Source organism: Rhineura floridana, chromosome 16, assembly GCF_030035675.1.
Source record: "Rhineura floridana isolate rRhiFlo1 chromosome 16, rRhiFlo1.hap2, whole genome shotgun sequence".
Lineage (NCBI taxonomy): Eukaryota > Metazoa > Chordata > Lepidosauria > Squamata > Rhineuridae > Rhineura > Rhineura floridana.
In genome coordinates, this window is record NC_084495.1 from 6295860 (window position 1) to 6318714 (window position 22855).

Sequence of the window (22855 nt, forward strand, 5' to 3'; positions counted from 1 at the left end):
CTTTCAAACTATCCGTCTGACAAGCCAAAAGGATGCTGAATTAATCTGCATAAATGTGTACATCCTGCCTAGAGACACTAAAGATTATAATCCTGATATATGGGATATGTTAGAGTCTCATCTGGAATCTACCAACCAACCCTTTCCTACATCTGTAATGATTGTGATGGGAGATTTTAATGGAAGAATGGGTGGTGAATACACAATAGCCAATGAAAGGCTTGACTTGAACTCAGAAATTTAAGAAATCTGGAGATAAAACAATTAATTATGCGGCCATTTGTCTGTTTAGGTTAGTACACAAATTTAGATTGTTTCTTTGTAACAGTACCAGGCAGGATAATTCAGCAAGGAATCTTACTGACTCCTCCTTAAAGGATTGGAGTGTCATAGATTATCTTTTATGCAGTTATGAATGTGCTCCTTATATAAAGAATTTTACAGTGGGAGACCAACTGGTAAGTGAACGCCATCCTTTGTGTATTGAGTTGGCAGATTTTCCGGATGTTTTAAGTAGGGATGGAAAGATCTGTCAATGTGGTTCTCTCAAGTTCTCATTTTCACAATCTTAAATTCAGTTCTCCACATTTCTGCAGCAATTTGCATTTTTTTAAAAAAATTCTCATGAAAATCTCCAACATTTTAATGCAAATTTCTCCTAATAAACACATTTTTGTAAGCAGTTTTAACAAAGGTACACATTTTTTGCAAGCCATTTCTCCTAATATAATGCATTTTTGCATGTTATTTTCACTCATATATTCATTTTGATGCACACTTTCCCCTCATATATGCATTTTTGTAAATATTGTTTCGTTGGCAAACTGCATCGCAAAATTCTAATAAATGTGAATTTCTAGGGATGGCTGTGTTTTGGTTCTCATACTGACTCAGAAAGTACAAATTTGATAAATTCTGCTTAAAATGTGAACTGTGTCAAAATTCTCACCCATCCCTAGAAATTTGGGCTATAACCCCCTTACGTGCAGCAAGTGAAGTGCAGCCTGAGGTGGGACCATGATATCCCGCTAAAAAGTAGAGGATACCTTCCTTAGCAAATTGATGATGAGCCTTAGAGTTAGATTATTGGAAACAGAGACTGATGACCCATTATCCATCTGTTTTGAGTTTGTGTAACATGTGGGCATTCTTTTTCAAATAACTTGCCCCACAAGTCACATCGTTGTCTTAAGAGATGGTTTGATGTGGAATGCAGATAGGCAAGATGCAACCTTCACTTACTGAGTAGGCAAGTTAGTCTCTGAAACCAGTCCTGGAAGGAAAATTTGGTTTGAGAAGCATCAATCACATTTATAGGAAACTGTAGAAGCACAAACAAGCTTCCTTTTATGTGGTCAGACATTGAATGTGAGGAGGCTTGCAAAGTCTCTGAAGAGGTTTTGGAATTTGGTGGCCTGTAACTTAAGGAAACCAAATACAGCTTTTAAAAATATGCTAGGCTCCTATCAATGGCCATGTAATGAGAGGAATACAGGGTGATTGCAGGTCTGAGGGTGCTCTTGAAATGGCAGAAACGAGGACAATTTAATCTGGTATTTAGTCTGGTTGCAACTGGGTCTCAGTGAGGAGCTCCATGTATGGTGGAATAATCCGCTTTCCACCACTTCCAAGGGTGTTGCTAATCTCCACTGCTGATGCTCATAAAGCCATGGCCCTCATTCACCCAGTGAGCAAGTGTCTTGCCTTTTTATTTCAGGTGCGGGTGCAACAGGCACTTTGCCCAGTAGTGTGGTGGTGGTGAATTCAGAAGTGGAGGGTCCCTTCATGACAGTCACACCATGCTCCCTCATAGCCATGCCACGTCACAGCCACATGCCCTATTCCACTTTCCCTCATCTCCTTTGCTCTGCCTGTCCTCTTGAGTCTACACTCCACTACAACAGGCATCCCTAGGCACCAAGCAGCATGAAAAGGGAGGCTGTGTGTTAGCTGCTGAGGACAGTACCAGTCAGCTGCCTTCTCAGTGGCTGACTCCCCTCCTTTTACTCTGATTGGCTCCAATCAGCACAAAAGGACAAAGACTCTTTTCAGTGGCTAACATGCTCCCCTTTCATGGAGATTGGCTCATACACAGGGGCCTAGGTAGGACCCTGCCCCCCCAAAAATAAGGGGGTTCACAACCCCCCACAGCCCTGGACTGCTATACCCTTGTACTTACCAGCACAGATCTGTTATCAGAGCACTCAAAGTTAAATTAGATTTTTGTATTTTTCTAGAAAACATTAAGGACACTTACAGGTATTTATTTCTGTAATAGATACCTCCCTACAAATCCACAGAAAGATAAGGTGTTTTCAGTATGTCAGTCAAGGGATTTTTTAGGGCAATCTTCATTTTTCACTCTCTTGACCTTTGTCTGCTCTATGTGCCCCTGAGCTTTTATCCAAAGCAAGCTTCAAAGAGGATATTGTGGTTTCTTTCAGAAAAAATGTCATTATCAATGTGAATGGTAAACTTTTGAGGGGGGCAGTATCTATCCACACAACCCTTGGTGTTTGCCAGAGCTTGGAAGTAACTAGTTACAAGTAACAAATTACTTGTAATTCATTACTTTTTTGAGTAACGAGTGGGTAATTCCTTTACATTTTGATTGTAATAGATCTAGGAGTAATTTTACTACTTTTGTAGAGTAATTGTAACGTTTCCAGAATTACTTTTGGGCATTACTTGGGGGGGAGCAGGGGAAGTCTTCTGCTCCTCTGATTTGTAGATGAAAATCATGTGCCTCAAACTGGGCTTCTGTGCAGTGTCGCTCTTTCCTCATGCTCTGTGGGTGGGTAGGAGGTGACGAGGGAGGAGGCGGAGAGTGAGACGGGGTGGAGTGGAGAAAACAATTATTTAAATAAACAGATAGTGGTAGTGAAGAATGGAGTGGAGGGGAAAAGGATCCCGAGGTCAAGAACATGGATAAAGGAGGAGAAGGAGGCAGCAGCAGAATGGAGATAAAGAACTGTGGAGGTGAAAGATGACTGTGTGTGTGTGTATGTGTGTGTGTGTGTGAGAGAGAGAGAGAGTGTGAGAGTGAGAGTGTGAGAGAGTGTGAGAGTGTGAATACTGTGATTGCACATGGCATACAAAGTGGCCTCCACCACCCTCTCTGGCTACTGTGCTGCATTTGCAGTATTTTAACTTTTTTGCATCTCAGGGGAAAATGTTGGCTTGAGTGAATGTCCCTTAGTTGGTGGCAGGGCAGGGTCTGGGAGGTGGTTAAGAGATTATGCTGGCTGGGTGAGTGGGGGGGTTGCACTTTGTTTGACATGCAAAGATCTGAGTACTGGCCTCAGCCTCCCTCCCCACCACCCTTACCAGCAGAGAGACCACCATTGCTATCTTATGAATACAAATAATTATTCTACTACCTCTGTATGTGTTTGTTTATTTTTAATGTTGTTTTAGGCTACTTAGATGTGCAGCAGCCAAGGCCAGCACCTTGTAGGCATTTTTTTAAAGTAACTGAAATGTAACTGTAGTGATTACTTTGGAGGAAAAGTAAAGTAATCAGTTACTTTCAGAGCAATTGTAATTGTAATGGTAATTACTACTTTTTTGGGCCATGTAACTGTAACTGTAATTTATTACTTTTAAAAAGTAATCTTCCAAGCTCTGGTGTTTGCTAGATTTTACCTACAGCAACATTTGAAACTGTTTGAGGCCATGGGTACAGCATGATCTAAGGAGTGGGGAAATTGGTGTTATTTGTAGCTTCCAGTTCAACGTCTAGGAACTAAAGGAAATTATGCACCTGATTGTTAGCGAAAGACCTGATTCTTAATAAGCAAGGAGACAGATACATCTTTTTGAATTTCTTTTTCAGATTAGTTTGTCTTTTACTGATTATATTAATAGATGTCTGAGAGCGAATGCCCCGAATATGATAAGATCTGGTGAGCTGCAACTTACCAAATTATGTTATTTTGTATGAAGATGGAATAATTTTGTTTTCTGCTGGAACAGGAAGAATATCCAGAATATACCAGGGATGTTCTGATCTTCCAGCAGTAAAGTTCTGCTTAATCATTAACAATAACATTAACAATAATTGTTTTGACTGAAATTCATTTCAGAATATTTGAAAATGTCTAATTAATTAATATAATTCTCTCTATATTTAAAGTCTGTTATATGTTTTAAGTGTAATGGTGAATTCAAAATTTAATCAGTTCCTAGACTTGTTTATTTTTAAACCACTTGGACCTTCTGCAAATCCTAGAGCAGTTGTGGGGAACCGTTGGCTCTCCAGATATTGCTGAACTACAACTCTCATCATCACTGGCTATTGTCCATGCTTGCTGGGGCTGATCGGAGTTGTAGTTCACCAATAGCTGGAGAGCCAAAGGTTCCTCACAGTGTGCAGCAGCTACTGCAACAGGGCTTCTTGTACTGAATGTAGCTTTCATGACAGAAAACAGTACTTGAACATGAGGCACTTGCAGCCACTATCTGCTCTGTCCAGAAGCCACCTCCTTCAGGCTCTTCTCTCCATCAGCCATCACCTAGCAGCAGCTATTCCATCAGCCTGCAGCAGAGGGCGAGATGGGAGGCAAGGCCATCAGCACAACTGAGACCAGCAACATTTAACAAATTTTCTCCCTGAACTCTTCCCAATTCAACTGGTTGTTAAAATGACTTTGTATCTAAGTAGCATCTGAGTTTTTCATTTTTTCCTCCTTCCTCTCAACCCCCTTTTCTTTTATGTTGCATCTTTTAGACTGTAAGCCTGGGGGGGAACTGTCTTATTACATATCTTTGTAAATTATTCTGGGTGGGGTTCTTTTGTTTGAAGAGGAAGGTAGAAATGCTTCAAATAAACAAATAGGCATCAAGCAATAGGCACACCAGTTCCTACAAACAGGACAGATGAAGTAAGGACAGCAAATATCATTTCTTTATCTGAAATTACTTTAATCTTGTTTAGGAAAGTATGTCAGCAAAAGTTATGAGTCACAGTGCTAGTTCTCCAAATGAATTTTGTCACATGAGAAAAGTGATTTGTGCCAGGGTAAATAGAAAACCCCGTATTTATCCACAAACTTGCGCATATATGTGCAGAAGCTGGGCCACTGAGAAGCATGTGCAGGGTCCACAGCCAGCAGGGGTCCCAGACACTGAATTTCCATTTTTTAAAAAAAGCGCAAGTCTCTAGCCCGACTTGAAAGAATGTTATTATGCAAAATACACACATGCCCTTCTAAGCGATTTCCATGAGATGAACCAGCCTTAGGGTTTTTAGCCAATGAGTGAAGTCAGAACTGGACCTGGCGAGTTATTTGGACACCAGCCCAGAGGAATTCCTGGGGTCCTGAAGAGCTGTTTTCCCCTCCCCTTTAGTGCACATTGCCTGCCTCTGAACAATTTTCTAGTCTTTGGAGTCTCTGTAGTTTGTCCTTCCTTTTTTCCTAGCAGCCAGGATGCATCTTACCTGTGGTGGGTTTGTCTGATATTAGATACTCCCTAAAGGTTATTTTCTGCAAATACTGCTAGACACAATAAGTATGGATGGGCATTAAAAAATCCCACCCACCCAGAACAGCAACAACAACAAAAGGCCAATGTGAAAACTTTGCAAAGAGGCTTAAGTTTGTCTTCTGCTATGCAGAAGGTGAGGTCCAGGGACTCATTAAGAATTCACCAGAAGGTTAACTTACAGTACTGTGGTCTACACTGTCTATTCAGAAATAAGTCCCTTCCAGTGGCATTAAATGCTAGTTCTACTCAGAGTAGACCCATTGAAGGTAAGAAAAATGTCTAATTTAGGTTCATGTATTTCAATGGATCTACTCTGAGTAGGACTTCAATGAATACAACCTTTTGTGTTTAATGGGGCTTACACCCAGGTAAATGGGTACAGGATTGCTGCCAAAGCCCTGGTTTAGCATTGGCATTGGGGGAAAGCAGGGTTCTTGCACCTTTAAGAGCTGTGTGGCAGGCAGATTAAAACTTTTCTAGTTTAGAAATACAATTATGGGAAAAGTGCCACCTAGGGCTTATCCACATGGGAGCATAACTTCATGCCAAAGACGATGTTTTTACCTCCGTTTTCTGTCCACAGTAAGGGCTCAATGCCAGCTGCAAACACGGTGTTTTCTAGTCACACTTGAGGGGAAGCATTAATCACACAGTTTCCTAAAAACCATGCCTTCTAATGTAACATTTGCACTCCCTCTGGTTACCTGGCAACCAAGAACGCTCAGTTTGTTCTACCACTAAGTTTCATTTTAAAAAAGAATAACCTGGAAGTGTGAATATTTGCATTTTCACTAGTACAATACAGCTGAAATACAAATCTTTCTTTGAGCAGTGTTATGCTTTTGTGTACAAGTTAGGGGGGGAAAGTAAATAAAGGCACCATTTGCAGCAACATAAAAAAGGCTGGCAGAACAGGAGAAAGCACCAGACGTTTCTCTTCAGCCTACAGGAAATGAAATGAAAGGAGGAGGGAGTGGGCGTGGAGAGGGGAACGATTGACACACCCACCGAAAAGCATCGGAGCAAAGCGTCTGCAAGCCCTAGACATACGGAGTGAAGATGTTTTTTCCTTCCCTTTTTGTATTATCAGAGGATTGGGTTAGTATGGATTTACAAGTGGGAAACTGCATGATACCTTCTGTTTGCCAGTAATGTCATGTGAACCACGCGAATTAAAAGGGGATGCAAGTAGCATCAGACACACAGTAAATGAGCCCCTATTCACATGCTGTCTGTCAAACATTTGATTAAGTGTGTGGCTGCTGATTTATTTTTGGGCCCTCTAGTCTGCCTGCAAAAAAAAAAAAAGGACACAAATTTTCATATGACACATAACATATGCAAATCTGTGTCTTCCTTTGAGAGCTACTTGGGGGGGCCCATCTGCATACAGCATACTGAGCCCAGAAAACCCGGCTGGCAACCCCTAGGAGAAAGATGTATGCGACAGCCACAGTTCCTCCTCCCTTCCCTGTTCAGCAGGGGAAGGAAGTTTCTTCCAGAATCAATGATCACACTTATCACTTGTTAAGGGGAAAGGCAGAGGTGGCTGTTAAACACACACCTGTTGTTTCAGGGACTGGTGCATTCTGAACGATAGGGATTCTGCCATAATTTCTACCATCAGTCTGTTCACCCTCATGGTCCTACTGAAATAGTTGCTGTTCATCAAGGGTTTTTTGACTTTCTTGCCATTTAAATACAACTTTGCAGTGCAGCACTGGATTGTCTAGATGGGGCGGGAAACCCTCCATTTTTCAAGTGCAGAAAGGCAAAATTCCTAGTCCTCAAGGAGTGGTATTCTGGAAAAATGTAAGGTGTGTGCCATAAGTTCCACTGTTTGGGAGGGAAGGGCGCTTTTAGGAGCCTCATATTTCTTCATCTCACCCTCTTGTAGGCTGAATCCAAACCAGTGGATTTCTCTGCAGGACATGGAAGGGGGAAACGTATCTTTCTTTGCTCCAATTTTTGTGGGCTTGCATTCCTGAGGGCAAAGAATAGCACAGGGAATGCTTTCAAACATGCACCAGTGTCAAATTGCAGGCTGGTCACTAAGGGAGTACATTCTGGGTAGATCTCCTGACTTGAGACCTTCCAGCCTGAGACTGACCATGACATATCAGTCCTGATGGCAGATTCTGTTGACACAGACAACAGTCCCAGAACTGCCTTTTGGACCACAATTCCTTTTACCAAAGTTGCTGCATCATTCCTGGAGAGCAGCACACTCAAGGCATGACTGTTTTGTGCAACACTGGAGCACATGCATTGTGACCATAATGTCCTCGTTTCTCAGATGCCTAAATAGTCCACGCATCTGAATACAGAGTTGCTGCAATCCCAGAGTCATGCCGCCTCACTAGCTGTGTACCCAACACTATGGGAGCCCAGCCAGTTTGTTCATCTAGTGCAGCCTTTGCTAGCCTGGTGGTGCCTTTCAATTGTTTTGGACTACAGCTCCCATAAGCCCCAACCAATGCTGGCAGGAGCTCATGGGAGTTGTGGTCCAAAACATCTGGGCGGCACCAAGCTGGTGAAGGCTGATCCAGAGATTCAGCTACCTGTTAGGATCGGCTGAACGATGGATATATCTGTTCGTATGGAATTCCTGTGGGATGCGCCTCTTGTCTGCTGAGAGATGGTACCTTGAGTGCCAGGGCAATTCTCATCCCAGGCGTGCCTGAAAGGAGCTGATATGGACTGCAGGGCGTGGCTTCTGGAGACCTCCTTCTTCCAGCACACGCCCAGCAAGGACTTGAGCTCTGAGCGGAAGCTTTCGTTCAGCCAGCAGTAGATGAAAGGGTTGTAGCAGGTGCTGCTCATGGCAAACCAATGGAAAGCAAAGTACAGGGCGTTGTTGCTGTGGATGGCCTTGCTAGACATAAGGACCAAGTAGCAGTTCAATGGGAACCAGCAGACGGCAAAGACCACCACCACCACCACCAGCATCTTCAGGGTCATCTTCTTCTTCCGCTGGTGGGCGCAGTACTGCTCCATAGTCACATCGCCAATGGCAGGCCTCATCCAAAGTTTCTTGGCCACCATCATGTAAGTGACAGAGATCACCGACAAAGGCAAAACGTACAGGAGGACAAAGGTGGCCAAATCCAGGTACTTCCAGTAAAGATCAGTCGGAGGAGGGAAACTGGAGAGGCACACAATTCGATCTGTTCTGTTTCTGGAACGAAGAAAAAGAGTGATTTCCACAGTGAAAAGCAGACAGGCTGGTGGTGATGGGGCTGAAGCTCCAGACATCTGGAGGGCACCAAGTTGGCAAAGGCTGGTGCAGACAAAGACTAGCTCTCTCTTTCTCCTTTTCTCCTCAACACCCCCCATTCTACTTTGCTCAGTTTTATTTTTTAAGAGATGGTTGCCACGGGGCTGCTGCTGTGACCCAAAGTCTACACAAACAGCAGATGGGCTCATAAAACTGTTCCTAGACGGAGGAGGGAAGATCTGCATGTTTGGATCCTCCTTACTTGGGTAGGGGGGAATCACTATGCCCAGAAAACTAGAATGTCATAACAAAGGGTTGTTGGGACCTCTTTTCCCTGAAATTCTTGCTTTCTGCATGCAGGGAGGTTTTTTTTAATATGGAGATGAGAAGCATTCAGTTATCCAACACCACTCTCTCCACAGCCTACACTATGCAGCGGTATTCTCCCTTGCCACACAGAAGGGAAAAAGAAGGAGGCAACATTTGGTAGGACTTGCTATATGGGGCAGCCGAGGTTGCCTGTACTTTCGCAATAGCTGGGGTTTAGCTCAGGAGGCATCACAGGGTTTCAGGTGAGAAACAAGCCTGTTTCCACCTTGCGTGGGATCGGATGGGCTAGATAGAAAGCGCAACCTTCCCACCTGCTTGCTGGAGTCTTGCGGAGACACACCCTGGCCGGTGGTGGGTAGCTCATTTCCCCCCTCTCTGCCTGAAAGAACACTCGCCTCCACCTGACAGTTGCCCTGGGATTAGAGAGCCAAAGGGATGCACACGCTGGCTTCTGCCATTGGGCAGGGGGGGATAAAGGACACCATGGCAAGGGGAAGACCAATCACTGTTATCTTTTCGGCGCCAGGTCAAGACTTTCCTCTTCTCCCAGACATTTTAGCTTGTGTTTTTAAACTGTTTTACATTTTTAAATTGTGTTTTAAATTGTTTTTAAAAGATGTGTTTTAAATTTGTGTATTTGTTTTTAATGTTTTTAGTTACTGTAAATTGCCCAGAGAGCTTCGGCTATGGGGTGGGATACAAATACAATAAATAAATAAAATAAACCTGGCCCTGTCTGTTGACCAGAGAAGCAGCAGCTGCAGGGAGCTGGTTTTCATGCCACGTTTGTTGCAGACACTTGTGGCCTGTTTTAGGGCGGAGACAACACTCCCTGTTCTGCGGGTTCCACTGTGTCTTGACCCCCCTCTTCTGAAAATGGGGGGCACGTGACGCTAGTCAAGCCCTGCCCCTTTTACTGTAAAACCTGCTGGGATCAGCTCGAGTGCGTTTTTTTTTAATTCAGCCTCAAAGAGATTTCGCAACTGATCAGCAGATCAACCCATTCCCCTTCCAGTTGTGGCCATGGAAAACTCTTTCACCTGTAGGTGACTAGTGTGCTCACAGCCTAAATTCCAACACTGAATATGGAGGGAAGCACAGTACAGAAATCTAGAGCAGCAGCTAACAGACAGCAGCCTTGTCAGAGCTGAACACTTACTACCACTACTACTACTACTACTACTACTGTATTATTATTATTATTATTATTATTATTATTGATTTCATTTACATCCCATTTTTTCTCCAAGGAGCTCAAGGTGGCGTACATCGTTCTTCCCCTCCTCATTTTATCCTCACAATAACCCTGTGAGGTAGGTTAGGCTGACAGATTGTGATGTCAAATAAAATTCCTTTGGGGATACCCCATCTCTTCTTGCAGCATCTATAATACCTGCAGTGACAAATAATGGAAAGAGTGTCCATTTCAATAATGAGGGTTTTCATCCCTCTTACCCATAAGGAAACCATATTAGCTTCTGGTAGATTGCGTGCGGCAGAGAAAAGCAGCTGGCCATCACCCAGATGACGACGACGCAGATTCCTCCTTTCACAACGGACATTCGGGGCTTCAAGGGATGCATGATAACCTAAGGAAGTCAGAGAGTTAACAGAATTTAAAACCCTCATATAGACTCACAAAACACATCCCTGTGTCTTATTGTGATCAGTGGGATTCATTCACATTTAATCAGCAGGGCTGAGCTGAAACCAAGGTGAGGAGGCGTTTCGTTTCCTTGCACACACTCTTGCAAGCGGCCAAAACTGTTCTGGCTCTGTGAGTGGAGGGGGGCACTGCAAATATGGGCACACGCGCCATTCAGAATATGGGCAACGCTTCCTTGGTCTCACTTGAATTTACTTTGCATTTTATCTCATGATCAAATCTGAAAGCCATTTTAAAATCAAATGCCCATTCTAGCCAATGTTGTTTGAATTACATCTATGGGAAATGCAAAAACACTGGTTTAAGGGTGATGTGTGAAAATGCCCTTATACCCTTTCTTGGAATGTCAGGACAGGTCTTCTTCAGCAGCCATTCCAGTCTTTCTCCCCCGCCCCGCAGTTCAGTAATGTTCAGCGTTCACCCCTACCAGACATCATTGTGGTATTTCCATTCTCTTGCTGCAAAATTGGGATTTTTAAAATGTTACCACCACCAGCCTGACAATGCCCTACCTGATGGCGGTCCAGAGCGATAGTGGCAAGAGTCAGCACAGACACGTGGACAGAACAGTACTGGACAAACCGGCTGATGTGGCACATCAACTTTCCAAAAATCCAGGTGCTACTAACAAATCGCACCTAGGAAAGAACATCAGACATTTCATCAATAGTGCCAAATGTGGATTAAAGTCATGCACTGAAGGCTCTTCCAGGAAGGCACTTAATATTGTAAAAGGTTATTCAGATGTCGCAAATGGGTTGTTAAGCAATATGGTTTTTTACATTATAAGATTTTTACCCGAAAGGGTACATTTGCATTAAATGAGGAAAAAATACAAGATGGCATTTTGATGCCAATGACACAGTGCAGATGTACAAAGTATTTGCATACATGAGAAGCACCTACTGCACAATAAAGCCCCATCTGGAAGCCTCCCTAGTGATTTCCTATTTTTTTTATCCCACCTTTCCTCCAAGAAGCATGGGGCTCATGATTCCTCTTCATATTATCCTCACAACAGCCCTGTGTAGTAGTTTAGGCTGAGAGGTAAGGGCTGGTCCAAGGTCACCAAGCGCACTTTCACAGTCCACACGCATATAATCCCACTCCTGACACACACCAGGTGCAAACATTAAAGGGAGTTGCCAACACTTCCCTTTTAGGGTGCAATTCACATTGAACTGCATGAATTGTTGTATACCATGGCAGAAGACTTTCATCTGCCAAACTGCAAAAGTGTTTGTAAGAAAAAGAAATGGGGCCACGATCCATTTGGGAATGTCAGTGGGGCTTATGAATGAGGTCTTCCCAGTGGAGTGTGCCTTGGGTTTTCAAAACAGTTCCAGAGCGAACATTACTTTGGAAAGTATCCACAAAGAGTGCTTCCTCATTATGTAACATGAAACCAAGGGAGCTGGTGAATTTGGCCAATTTGTCAAAGATAAGACTAGGGGTGCTTCCAGAAAATTATTTATTGAGCGTTCATCCTGTTTTGTTCGCAGAGATTAGACGGCATTGATTATTGAATGAGCACGCATTCTGATCTGGTTGTGAGGTGCTGCTGCATCACAGCAAGTGTGATCCCACACTTTCCACATCACTCTCCTTACCACAAAAAGCCCAATCTTTGAGGAAGCGAGTCTGTTGCACAAGCCTCCCTATGAACTATAATTGTGCAATCAAAATTTGCCAATATGTGATTGGTACCGACTTGAAAATAGTGACAGTCTGGAAGCACCCAAGGGCAGCAAAGTCTGCAGACAGCATCCCAAACCGTGGTACACAACAGGGTGCAAGAGCTGCAGGGCTTTACCCTCCAATTGTCTCTACTTATTAGCAGCAGTCCTGATTTCCTGTCCTTGTCAAATTGCCATCTCTATTTTTGCCCTTTATAGATGCCTTATTGAAATATAACATCTTCCACCTGTCCCAATTTGCCAGGGACATTCCGTGTTCCTTGGATCTGGAAAATCAGCCATCCTTGTTTTGTCCTTCCCCCCCTCACCCCAACTTTTGTGGGCATTAAATATTTCTGGTAGTGCCATTGGCTATGTTTATCATTCTTCAGATATTCTTTCCTGAGGCTATCCTAATTTACATCTAAGAGTGAGGGGTGTATATGTCTGGTTTCCAGCATGTTATGTTGTTATGGGCCTTCAAGTCGATTATCACTTATGGCGACCCTATGAATCAGTGACCTCCAATAGCATCTGTTATAAACCACCCTGTTCAGATCTTGTAAGTTCAGGTCTGTGGCTTCCTTTATGGAATCAATCTATCTCTTGTTTGGCCTTCCTCTTTTTCTACTCCCTTCTGTTTTTCCCAGCATTATTGTCTTTCCTAGTGAATCATGTCTTCTCATTATGTGTCCAAAATATGATAACCTCAGTTTCATCATTTTAGCTTCTAGTGACAGTTCTGGTTTAATTTGTTCTAACACCCAATTATTTGTCTTTTTCGCAGTCCATGGTATGCGCAAAGCTCTCCTCCAACACATTTCAAATTAGTTGATCTTTCTCTTATCCACTTTTTTCACTTTCCAACTTTCACATCCATACATAGAGATCAGGAATATCATGGTCTGAATGATCCTGATTTTAGCGTTCAGTGATACATCTTTGCATTTGAGGGCCTTTTCTAGTTCTCTCATAGCTGCCCTCCCCAGTCCTAGCCTTCTTCTGATTTCTTGACTATTGTCTCCATTTTGGTTAATGACTGTGCCAAGGTATTCATAATCCTTGACAAGTTCAATGTCCTCTTTGTCAACTTTAAAGTTACATAACTCTTCTGTTGTCATTACTTTAGTCTTCTTGACGTTCAGCAGTAAACCTGCATATCTTAAATGATTGATATTTCTCCCTCCAATTTTCACACCTCCTTCCTCTTGGTCCAATCCTGCTTTCCGTATATGTGCTGCGTATAAACAAATAGGGTGACAAAATACACACGTCTCGCACCCTTTCCAATTGTAAATCTAATTCTCCATATTCTGTTCTTACAGTAGCCTCTTGTCCAGAGTATAGTTTGTGCATCAGGACAATCAGATGCTGTGGCACCCCCATTTCTTTTAAAGCATTCCATAGTTTTTCATGATCTACACAGTCAAAGGCTTTGCTGTAATCTATAAAGCACAGGGTGATTTTCTTCTGAAATTCCTTGGTCCGTTCCATTATCCAACGTATGTTTGCAATATGATCTCTGGTGCCTCTTCCCTTTCTAAATCCAGCTTGGACATCTGGCATTTCTCGCTCCATTTATGGTAAGAGCCTTGTTGTAGAATCTTGAGCATTACTTTATTGTTCACAGCCTGCCATCTCACACGCTCCAGCGGCAGAAATGGATGCATTGGTACCAAACTGTTGGACAATTACATTTGTTCTTTAGCCAAAGCAACACACCTGCTCTGTGGATGAGAGGCTGCGATCTGCATGCAGCAGACAGAGGAGAGCTCTTGACAATAGCCCTATGAAGAATGTGTTACTTGAGAGTAAGGCAATGATGTGTTGAATCAGGAATGAGGGCACATTTTCACCTGGCACAGCATCTGCTTCTTGCAACAACCATGTGCTGCACACACCTGTGTGCAAAGACAACACAACATGTGATCTCCACATAAAGTGGGTGTCCCCATTGTGCAGACCCCCTACACATGAGCAGGGGCTCATGAGTTGGGGTTTCCTTGCAGACAGTTGCATGTAATGCACGCTTGTTGCAAGAAGCAGACATGACATTAGGGTTTGGGAAGAAAAGCAAATCCCACTTCTAATTCAACACACCATTGCCCAGCACATGAGTAATGTGTGCAAAGGGCTAAGGAGGGGTAGCTAACTTGTGTCCCCCACCCCAATGTTGCTGGGCTCCAACTCCCATCAGCCATTCCAACCACCCCTGGGCCAAGGAATCATAGAATAGTAGAGTTGGAAGGGGCCTATAAGGCCATCGAGTCCAACCCCCTGCTTAATACAGGAATCCAAATCAAATCAAAGAATCACAATGGCGGCTGGGGACTCATAAAGTGATTCTCGGTATCAGAATTGAGGAATCACTAGCATGTCCCCATTTTTATCTGTGAGACATTGGAAGGTAAGAAGGGCTGCACGTGTGAGTTCTATAAAGGTCATTTTTCAGGGTTCAGCTCCATTCTTCCAGCCTCTAGAAGTTAAATCTCTGAGTGGGAGGTGGATGTGTCTTGCCTCCGAGGCATTTGCACATGAGCATGAACCCAAAGGCACCACACAATGCACAGCTTGCCACGTCACGTACTGAGACGTACCTTGAACAATGAGTGCATTCTTCAAAACCAGAGCCTTTTGAAACAGTGGAAGGCAGCCGGTTGCAGCAGAAATGAATGCCGCGTGCAACAGATGTCAGAACCTTCAGCTACATGTGAGCAAGGTGGGCAGGGGGGCCTTGCTGACTCATCCTTGCTAAGGGAACAGGGGCATTATTTTCCTCTGTGAGGTGTTTGTTGGCAGCTCTACAGGGGAGCCAGTGCTGTCATTATAAAGTCACACACCTGACAAGAAAACCCTCTCCCTGTGATGTGCTCTAAACATTCCAGGACGCTACATAAATGCCGTTGTGCAGTAAGTGATGGTTACCCCGCTGGCTGAGAAGACCAAGGGCAAATCCCCCTTCAGCCATTGAGCTCACTGGGTGACCTTGGGCCAGTCCCAAGAACACAGGAAACTGCCTTATGCTGAGCTGGGCCATTGGTCCATCTAGCTCAGTAGTGTCTACACTGACTGGCAGCGGCTCTCTACGGTGTCAGGCAGGGGACATTCTCAGCCTTCCTTGGAGATGCTGCCAGGGATTGGACCTGGGAACTTCAGCAGACAAGGCAGATACTCTTCCACCGAGCGACACCCCTTCCCTCGCCTCGCCTACTTCACAGGGTTGTTTGTAAGGATTAAAAAAAAAGGAAGAGAAGAAGCTTACGGATGCTACTCTGTGCTCCTTGGAGGCAGTGTGGGATAAAAATATTATTTTTACAAATATGATTTAATAAACTATCTTTTACACTGAGAAGGGACAGGAATTTTCTTCATAGTTTGTAAAAGAAAACATTTTCTATGGACATGCATCAAAGCGCATGGTGTAGGCCAGTCTTTGCCAACCTGGTGCCCTCCTGATGTTTTGGACTACAACTCCCAGCAGCCTCAGCCAGTGCTGGGGGCTTGTAGTGTGGAGGGCGCCAGGTTGGCGAAGACTGGTGTGGATCCTCGTCTTCCAGTGTTGGACAGAGTTTACTTTTTACACAAAGTGGGGAAGGAGGTGATGGTAGAGCAGAGAGCAAGCTGCTTTAGCAAACCCTCAGTGGGCCTTGCGCAAGTTCCCAAAGACTGAAAATGAACAGCAGAACGTAAGGGTTGGAACTGCCGCTGGGCCATGGAAGTGATCAATGCCTCATTGCGAGAGGGAGTGGTCCCTGGCTGCCTGAAGGAGGCGGTGGTGAGACCACTTCTGAAAAAATCTTCCTTGGACCCAGAAACTCTTAACAATTACAGGCCGGTAGCGAATGTTCCATTCTTGGGCAAGGTCCTAGAAAGAGTGGTTGCGGATCAGCTCCAGGCACTCTTGGATGAGACCGATTATCTAGATCCATTTCAATCAGGGTTCAGGCCCGGTTTTGGCACGGAGACAGCCTTGGTCTTGGTATGATGACCTTTGTCGGAAGAAAGACAGGGGGAGTGTAACCCTGTTGATTCTCCTTGATCTCTCAGCGGCTTTTGATACCATCGACCATGGTATCCTTCTGGGGAGACTCGCTGATCTGGGAGGTGGAGGTACTGCTTGGCAGTGGTTCTGCTCCTATTTGGCGGGTCGTCTCCAGAAGGTAGTGCTTGGGGAGTTTTGCTCGGCACCCTGGGTCCTCCAATATGGAGTCCCACAGGGGTAAGTATTATCCCCCATGCTTTTTAACATCTACATGAAGCCGCTGGGTGCGGTCATCAGGAGTTTTGGAGTGCGTTGCCACCAGTATGCTGATGACACGCAGCTCTACTTCTCCTGTTCATCTTTGTCAGGTGAGGCTGTCAAGGTGCTGAACCGATGCCTGGCCGCGGTAATGGACTGGATGAGAGCGAATAAATTGAATCTCAATCAGATAAGACTGAGATGCTGTTGGTGGGTGGTTCTCCTGACCAGATGGGAGAACCTGTCCTGGATGGCGTTGCACTCCCCCTGAAGGAGCAGGTTCGTAGTTTGGGAGTTCTTTTAGAACCATCCCTGTCACTGGAGGCACAGGTTGCCTCGGTGGCACGGAGTGCTTTCTATCAACTTCGGTTGGTCGCCCAACTACGCCCCTATCTGGACAGGGAAAACCTTGCTTCAGTTGTCCATGCACTGGTAACCTCAAAATTGGACTACTACAATGCTCTCTACGTGGGGCTGCCTTTGAAGACGGTTCGGAAGCTGCAGCTCGTGCAAAACGCGGCGGCCAGATTGTTAACAGGAACTCGGAGATGTGAACATAGAACACCGATCCTGGCCCGCTTGCACTGGCTGCCTATACGCTTCCAGGCTCAATTCAAAGTGCTGGTTTTGACTTATAAAGCCTTACACGGCTTGGGACCACAATACCTGATGGAGCGCCTCTCCCGATATGAACCTACCCATACACTACGTTCAACATCAAAGGCTCTCCTTCGGGGACCCACCCAGAGAGAAGCCCGGAATGTGACAAGAAGGAAACGGGCTTTCTCTGTGGTGGCCCCCGAATTATGGAATTCTCTCCCTGATGAGGTACGCCTGGCACCAACATTGTTATCCTTTCGGCGCCAGGTAAAAACCTTCCTGTTCTCCCAGGCATTTTAACATTTTAATATCTACTTTTAACACCTACATCTATCACTCACAATCTTAATTTTAGTAATTTTAACATTAACATCTTAAACAGCTTCATATTTTAACTGATTTAATACGTTTTTATACTTAACATTTTAGGATTGTGTCTGTCGTGCCTATGTGTTTAACTATGTTTAGTTATATTGTTATATTGTTTCAATGTGTTTGATATATGTTTTTAATTGTATACTGGATGTTTTTATGCTGTAAACCGCCCAGAGAGCTTCGGCTATTGGGCGGTATAGAAATATAATACATAAATAAATAAATAAGAAGAACCTGTTGGGTCAAGCCAGTGGCCCATCTAGTCCCGCATCCTGGTCTCACAGTGGCCAACCTGATGCCTCTGGGAAGCCCACAAAACAGGACCTGAGGGCAAGAGCCCTCTCCCCTCCTGTGGTTTCCAGTAACTGGAATTCAGAGGCAGACTCCCTCTGACTGTGGGTGCAGAACATAGCCACCCTGCTTAATAGCCATTGATAGCCTCCTCCCTGAATTTGTTCAATCATCTTTTAAAGCCATCCATGTTGGTGGCCATCACTGGCTCCTGTGGGAGCAAATCCCATAGTTTAACTATGCACCGAGTGTAGAAGTACTTTTTTTTTGTCTGTCCTGAATCTTCCAACATTCAGTTTCATTGGATGACCACCAGTTCTAGTGTTATGAGGGAGAAAAAGTTTCCTCTATCCACTCCCTCTATGCTGTGCATAATTTTATACACTTCCAGCATGTCACCAAGAGAGCCAGTGTGGTGTAGTGGTTAGAGTGTTGGACTATGACCTGCGAGACCAGGGTTCGAATCCCCACACAGCCATGAAGCTCACTGGTGACCTTGGGCCAGTCACTGCCTCTCAGCCTCAGAAGAAGGCAATGGGAAACCCCCTCTACCACTTACCATGAAAACCCTATTCGTAGGGTCGCCGTAAGTCGGTATCGACTTGAAGGCAGGTCATTTCATTTCATCATGTCACCTCTTACTCACCTTTTCTCTAAACTGAAAAAAGCCCCAATGATGCAACTTTTCCTCATAGGGAAGTCGCTCCATCCCCTTGATCAATTTGATTGCCCTTTGCTGAACCTTTTCTAGCTCTACAATATCCTTTCTGAGGTGAGGTGACCAGAACTGTCATGGAGTTTGCCTTTTTCACAGCTGCTGCACACTGGGTCAACATCCTCATCGAGCTATCTGCTACAGCCCCAAGGACTCATTCCTGGTCAGTCACCACAGGTTCAGACCCCATCAGCGTATATGTGAAATTTAGACTTTTTGCTCCAATATGCATAACTCTACACTTGTATACATTGAATTGCATTTGCCATTTTGCCACCCATTCACTAAGTTTGGAGAGGTCCTTTTATAGTTCTTCACAATCTATTTTTGTTTTAACAGCCCTCAACAATTTAGTATCATCAGCCATCTTGACCACCTCGCTGCCCACGCCTAATTCTAGATGGTTTATGAACAAGTTTAAAAGCACAGGAGGTCCCAATACCAATCCTTGGGGGACTTCCCTTTCTACATCCCTTCGTTTGGAGATCTGCCCATTTATTCCTACTCTCCATTTCCTGTTTCCTAGCCAGTTCCTGATCCACACGAGGGCCTCTCCTCTTATTCCATGACTGCTAAGCTTACTCAGGAGTCTCAGGTGAGGTTCCTTGTTGAAAGCTTTTTGAAAGTCTAAGTACACTATGTCTGTATGCTTGTTGACACTCCCAAAGAACTCTGCTAGTACTTATTCTTGCAGAAGCCATGCTTGTGCTTCAGCAAGGCTTGTCCTTCTACATACCTGGTTATTTTACTTTTAACAATACTTTCAAAATATACATTTCCCCCTCTTCTTCTCCTTTACCATGGAATCACATTGTCACAGTTAGGGGCCATGACTATACCAGTCATTCCCCAAATATTAGCAATGCAGTGAGGTGATTTTAGGCTCTGCCTGGGCTTCATGGCCATATGAGGCACCCCTCTTTAGATGTCCATGTACACTGCTCACTTCGAAATGTGCTAGGCCTGCTGTGTTTGGGGCCCCTCCTGCACATGAGGACTTCTGCTGCCAAATCTTGCCTCCATGGCACCACTGGCCAAGACAGGCAGAAATTATGCCATATAAAAAGGCCACATAGCTCCAAAACTGAGAAGTGCCAACCATCTGTACCTAGAGGGAGAAAATGAGATCTGTAGCCCAAGCTGAAGGTGAACTGAGGGACAGCTCTGGAGCCTGTTGGAGCTCAGTTCTGCAACAAGTGACGTCGTTGTGACGGCTGAAGAGTGGGGCGTGGGGAGGCTCTGAGGGGATGTAGCCCTTCACTCACGACTGGATAGCCATAAACACTTCCCCTGTGGCCAGTGGAACTGAAGCAAAACTCTCTCAGACAGGTAGAAGTGAGCCCCAAGGGCTTGTAAAGAAGGAAACTGACTCCTGACCAACTTAGAGGTACCTCTTTTTTTGTTCCAGAAGAATAGCCTGTACAGAAAAAAAAAAGAAGAGTCTTGTGGTGCCTTAAAGACTAACAAATGCATAATAGCATAAACTTTCCTGAAAGCCTATGCCATAATACATTTGTTAGTCTAAGATGCCACAAGATCATTTGATTAATTTGTTTTAATGTTAGTTACCTTGCATGCTATTACATTGGCAACTGGAATCTAAACGGAAGTGACCGACAGATAAACGGATTAGCTCTTAGATGCTGCAAATCGTGTCCAGCCTCTTGCTGGCGGATAGCAGCAGCACGGAGATTCACCATGGAGTTTGGAGAAGCTATTTGGTTAGAGGAGGGAAGGCACGCTGGGCGCCATCAGAGGCACCCATGCCTCTCTTAGTTCACCTCCAGTTCCAGGGCTCAGCCCTGTTTGGGAGCTAATGGACCTTGCTTTAAAAGCCCTGGTACTAGTTTGTTTAGAAATATATTTATAAAAGAAATTACACCTCCCAGGAACATCATGGCAAGAGGGAGGCCAGTGTGGCCCCCCATCCATCAGCCAGAGAAGGACCAGCTCCCTTTGCCCCTCCCTGCTAGAAAGACCACTTATAAGAACTTGGTCACCACTTATAGGAACTTGGTCACTAAGAACCAGGGTTCCAGCTTGTTTTTTCTTCCTCCTCCTCCCTCCCAGTTCCATTTCCTTTTGAGTCATGTCCTTCCGATTCTAAGCCGGAGGGTGGAGACCGTCGCTCTGGGACTCGGCTCCTTTTTCGAGCTGGAGAGATGGGGCAAAAGGGCCGTCCCTGGCTCAACCATGGTGAGAAATGCGGTCTGGGCTTACCAAGGTGAAAGGCGTGTTGAGGAGGGTGATCATGATATCGGCCACGGCCAGGTTGACGATGAAGAGGCCGGTGGCCGAGTGCATCCGCTTGTTCTTGACCACCACGTGGCACACCACCACGTTTCCGAAGAGCGAGACGCAGATGATGGCCGCGTACGCCACGACGAGCAGCGCCTTCGCCGTCCGGCTCTGGGACTCGCCTTCGTAGCGAGCGCCGCTCTGGAAGTCGCCCAGCTCCTCCATGTCCCAGCCCTCCCCCTCGGGGAAGAAGAAGCTCCGGTTGCGCCAGGCCTGCAGGGCGGCCAAGAGGTCCGGGCCGATGCCGTTGCCATCCTCGGCCCGCCGGCGAAGGGGCTTGGCGAGGGACGGCGGCGGAAGCCAGAGGGGCCGACCCATGGCGGGGGGGGGCGCGGGCAGAGCCGGGCCGGAATCAAGGGGAAAGGGGAGACTTCTGGGCGGTGGGGACGAGCCTCATGCCCTCCCGCGGAGGCGAGGGTCTTGCTGCCCCTCCCCACTTCTCCTTTCGGGGGGAGGCGGCTCACAAAAGTTTCAAAGCAGGCGGTTGCCGGCGGCCGCCGAGCCCCCGTCGGGCGGACAGCCCCTGTCTGCCCAGCGCCCCGACGTCCCCCTGCCGGCCCTCAACCTCTGCTTCGCCCTCGGCCCGCCTCCTCCTCTTTTCCCGCCGTCGTCTTCTCCTTCCGAAGGCTGCTCGGCGGCGCGGACGGGAGGGAGCCTGCTAGTTAGCCAGCCCCCGCCAGGGCAAGAAAAGGAGATGGCGCGGAGGCGGCGGTGAGCCGACGCTTCGACGTCCCTCTCTCTTTCTCTGCACCCAGCCCGCTGCTGCCGAAGGAGCTGGACGTGGAGTAGCCCAGCAGCGAGTGAGTCTGGCTCCGTCTTCCCCGTCGCGGCGTGCCTCTTATAGCCTCGGGCTGCCGCCAGCCCCAGGCTCCGCGCCCGCCCCCTCGTTCTTCTCAGCCTCCAAAGGCAAGGCGGCTCTCGGCTTCTGGACTCCGCCGACTGACCCGCCGTGGGCTGCCTTTGCCCGAATTGGGACCGCGCCAGGGAGCGCCCTTGGCAGGAAGGGGCGCGCGCAGAGAGAAGCCTCCCCGACGGTGCACAGAGGAGGCGCCGACGGATCAGGGAAATGGAGGGCACTGGGCTGTTGTTTGCCCGGAATCTGGCAGGTTACTGTCTGTGGTGGTAGCGATGGAAAGATCTGGCCGTTGCAGTTCGCTCCGTTTCTCATTTTCCCAGTCTTAAATGCTGTTCTCCACGTTTCTGCAACAATTTGCAATTTAAAAAAAATCCCCATGAAGATTCTTCACCATTTTAGTGCAAATGTCTCATAATAAACACATTTTTGTAGGCAGTTTTGACTAACATGCACATTTTTTGTAAGCACTTTATTGTCACATAACATGTTTTGTTATGTTACGTTCACTCATATATTCTTTTTTATGCACGCTTCCCCTTAACATGCATTTTTGTAAACATTGGCGGTGTTTATTGCAAGATTAGAATAAGTGCAAGTTTCAAAGGATGGCGGTGTTTCAAATCTCATGTTGTTTCGGAAAGTGCAGATTTCATAGATTCGGCTTGAAATGCGAACTGAATCAAATTCCTCACCCATCCCTAGGTAGCATCTCTCCCCCCCCCCCGAGATCCTGACCCCCCTTCTTTAAACTTTATTTTGTTACTTTGCTTACAGGGTAGTAGGGCACGCCAGGATGGGTGGTGTCAGTGAGACACCTCCCACCATCTTAATTTGGCTGGAGGCTCTCTTTATCTTCATGCACATTTGTGCTCTGAGCCCTTTAAGTACCTGCTAGCAACAGAAGATTTACTTAACTTTCAAGTTGACAACGAGAACATTGAACTTGTCAAGGATTATCAATACCTTGGCACAGTCCTTAACCAGAATGGAGACAATAGTCAAGAAATCAGAAGAAGGCTAGGACTGGGGAGGGCAGCTATGGGAGAACTAGAAAAGGTCCTCAAATGCAAAGATGTATCACTGAACACTAAAGTCAGGATCATT

General features: G+C 45.8%; 1 protein-coding gene across 1 annotated transcript; it reads right to left on the reverse strand.

Moving 5' to 3' along the window:
• Positions 1-4935: 4935 nt before the first annotated feature.
• LOC133371192 (G-protein coupled receptor 83-like) lies at positions 4936-21800 on the reverse strand. The gene is made up of 4 exons (XM_061598351.1): positions 20818-21800; positions 11213-11338; positions 10490-10623; positions 4936-8665 (listed from the first exon to the last, which is right to left on the reverse strand). Exons 1-4 carry the CDS (start codon positions 21211-21213, stop codon positions 8041-8043), a joined length of 1281 nt encoding a protein of 426 aa, XP_061454335.1. The 5' UTR covers positions 21214-21800; the 3' UTR covers positions 4936-8040.
• Positions 21801-22855: the final 1055 nt, after the last annotated feature.

Coding starts and splice junctions, on each gene's coding strand:
- LOC133371192 (XM_061598351.1), bottom strand. CDS start 21,213: ATGGGTCGGCCCCTCTGGCTTCCGCCGCCGTCCCTCGCCAAGCCCCTT. Junction 11,339..20,817: donor TCAACACGCCTTTCACCTTG/GTAAGCCCAGAC, acceptor GTTCTTTCCTAG/GTGCGATTTGTTAGTAGCAC. Junction 8,666..10,489: donor CTAATATGGTTTCCTTATGG/GTAAGAGGGATG, acceptor TCTTCGTTCCAG/AAACAGAACAGATCGAATTG.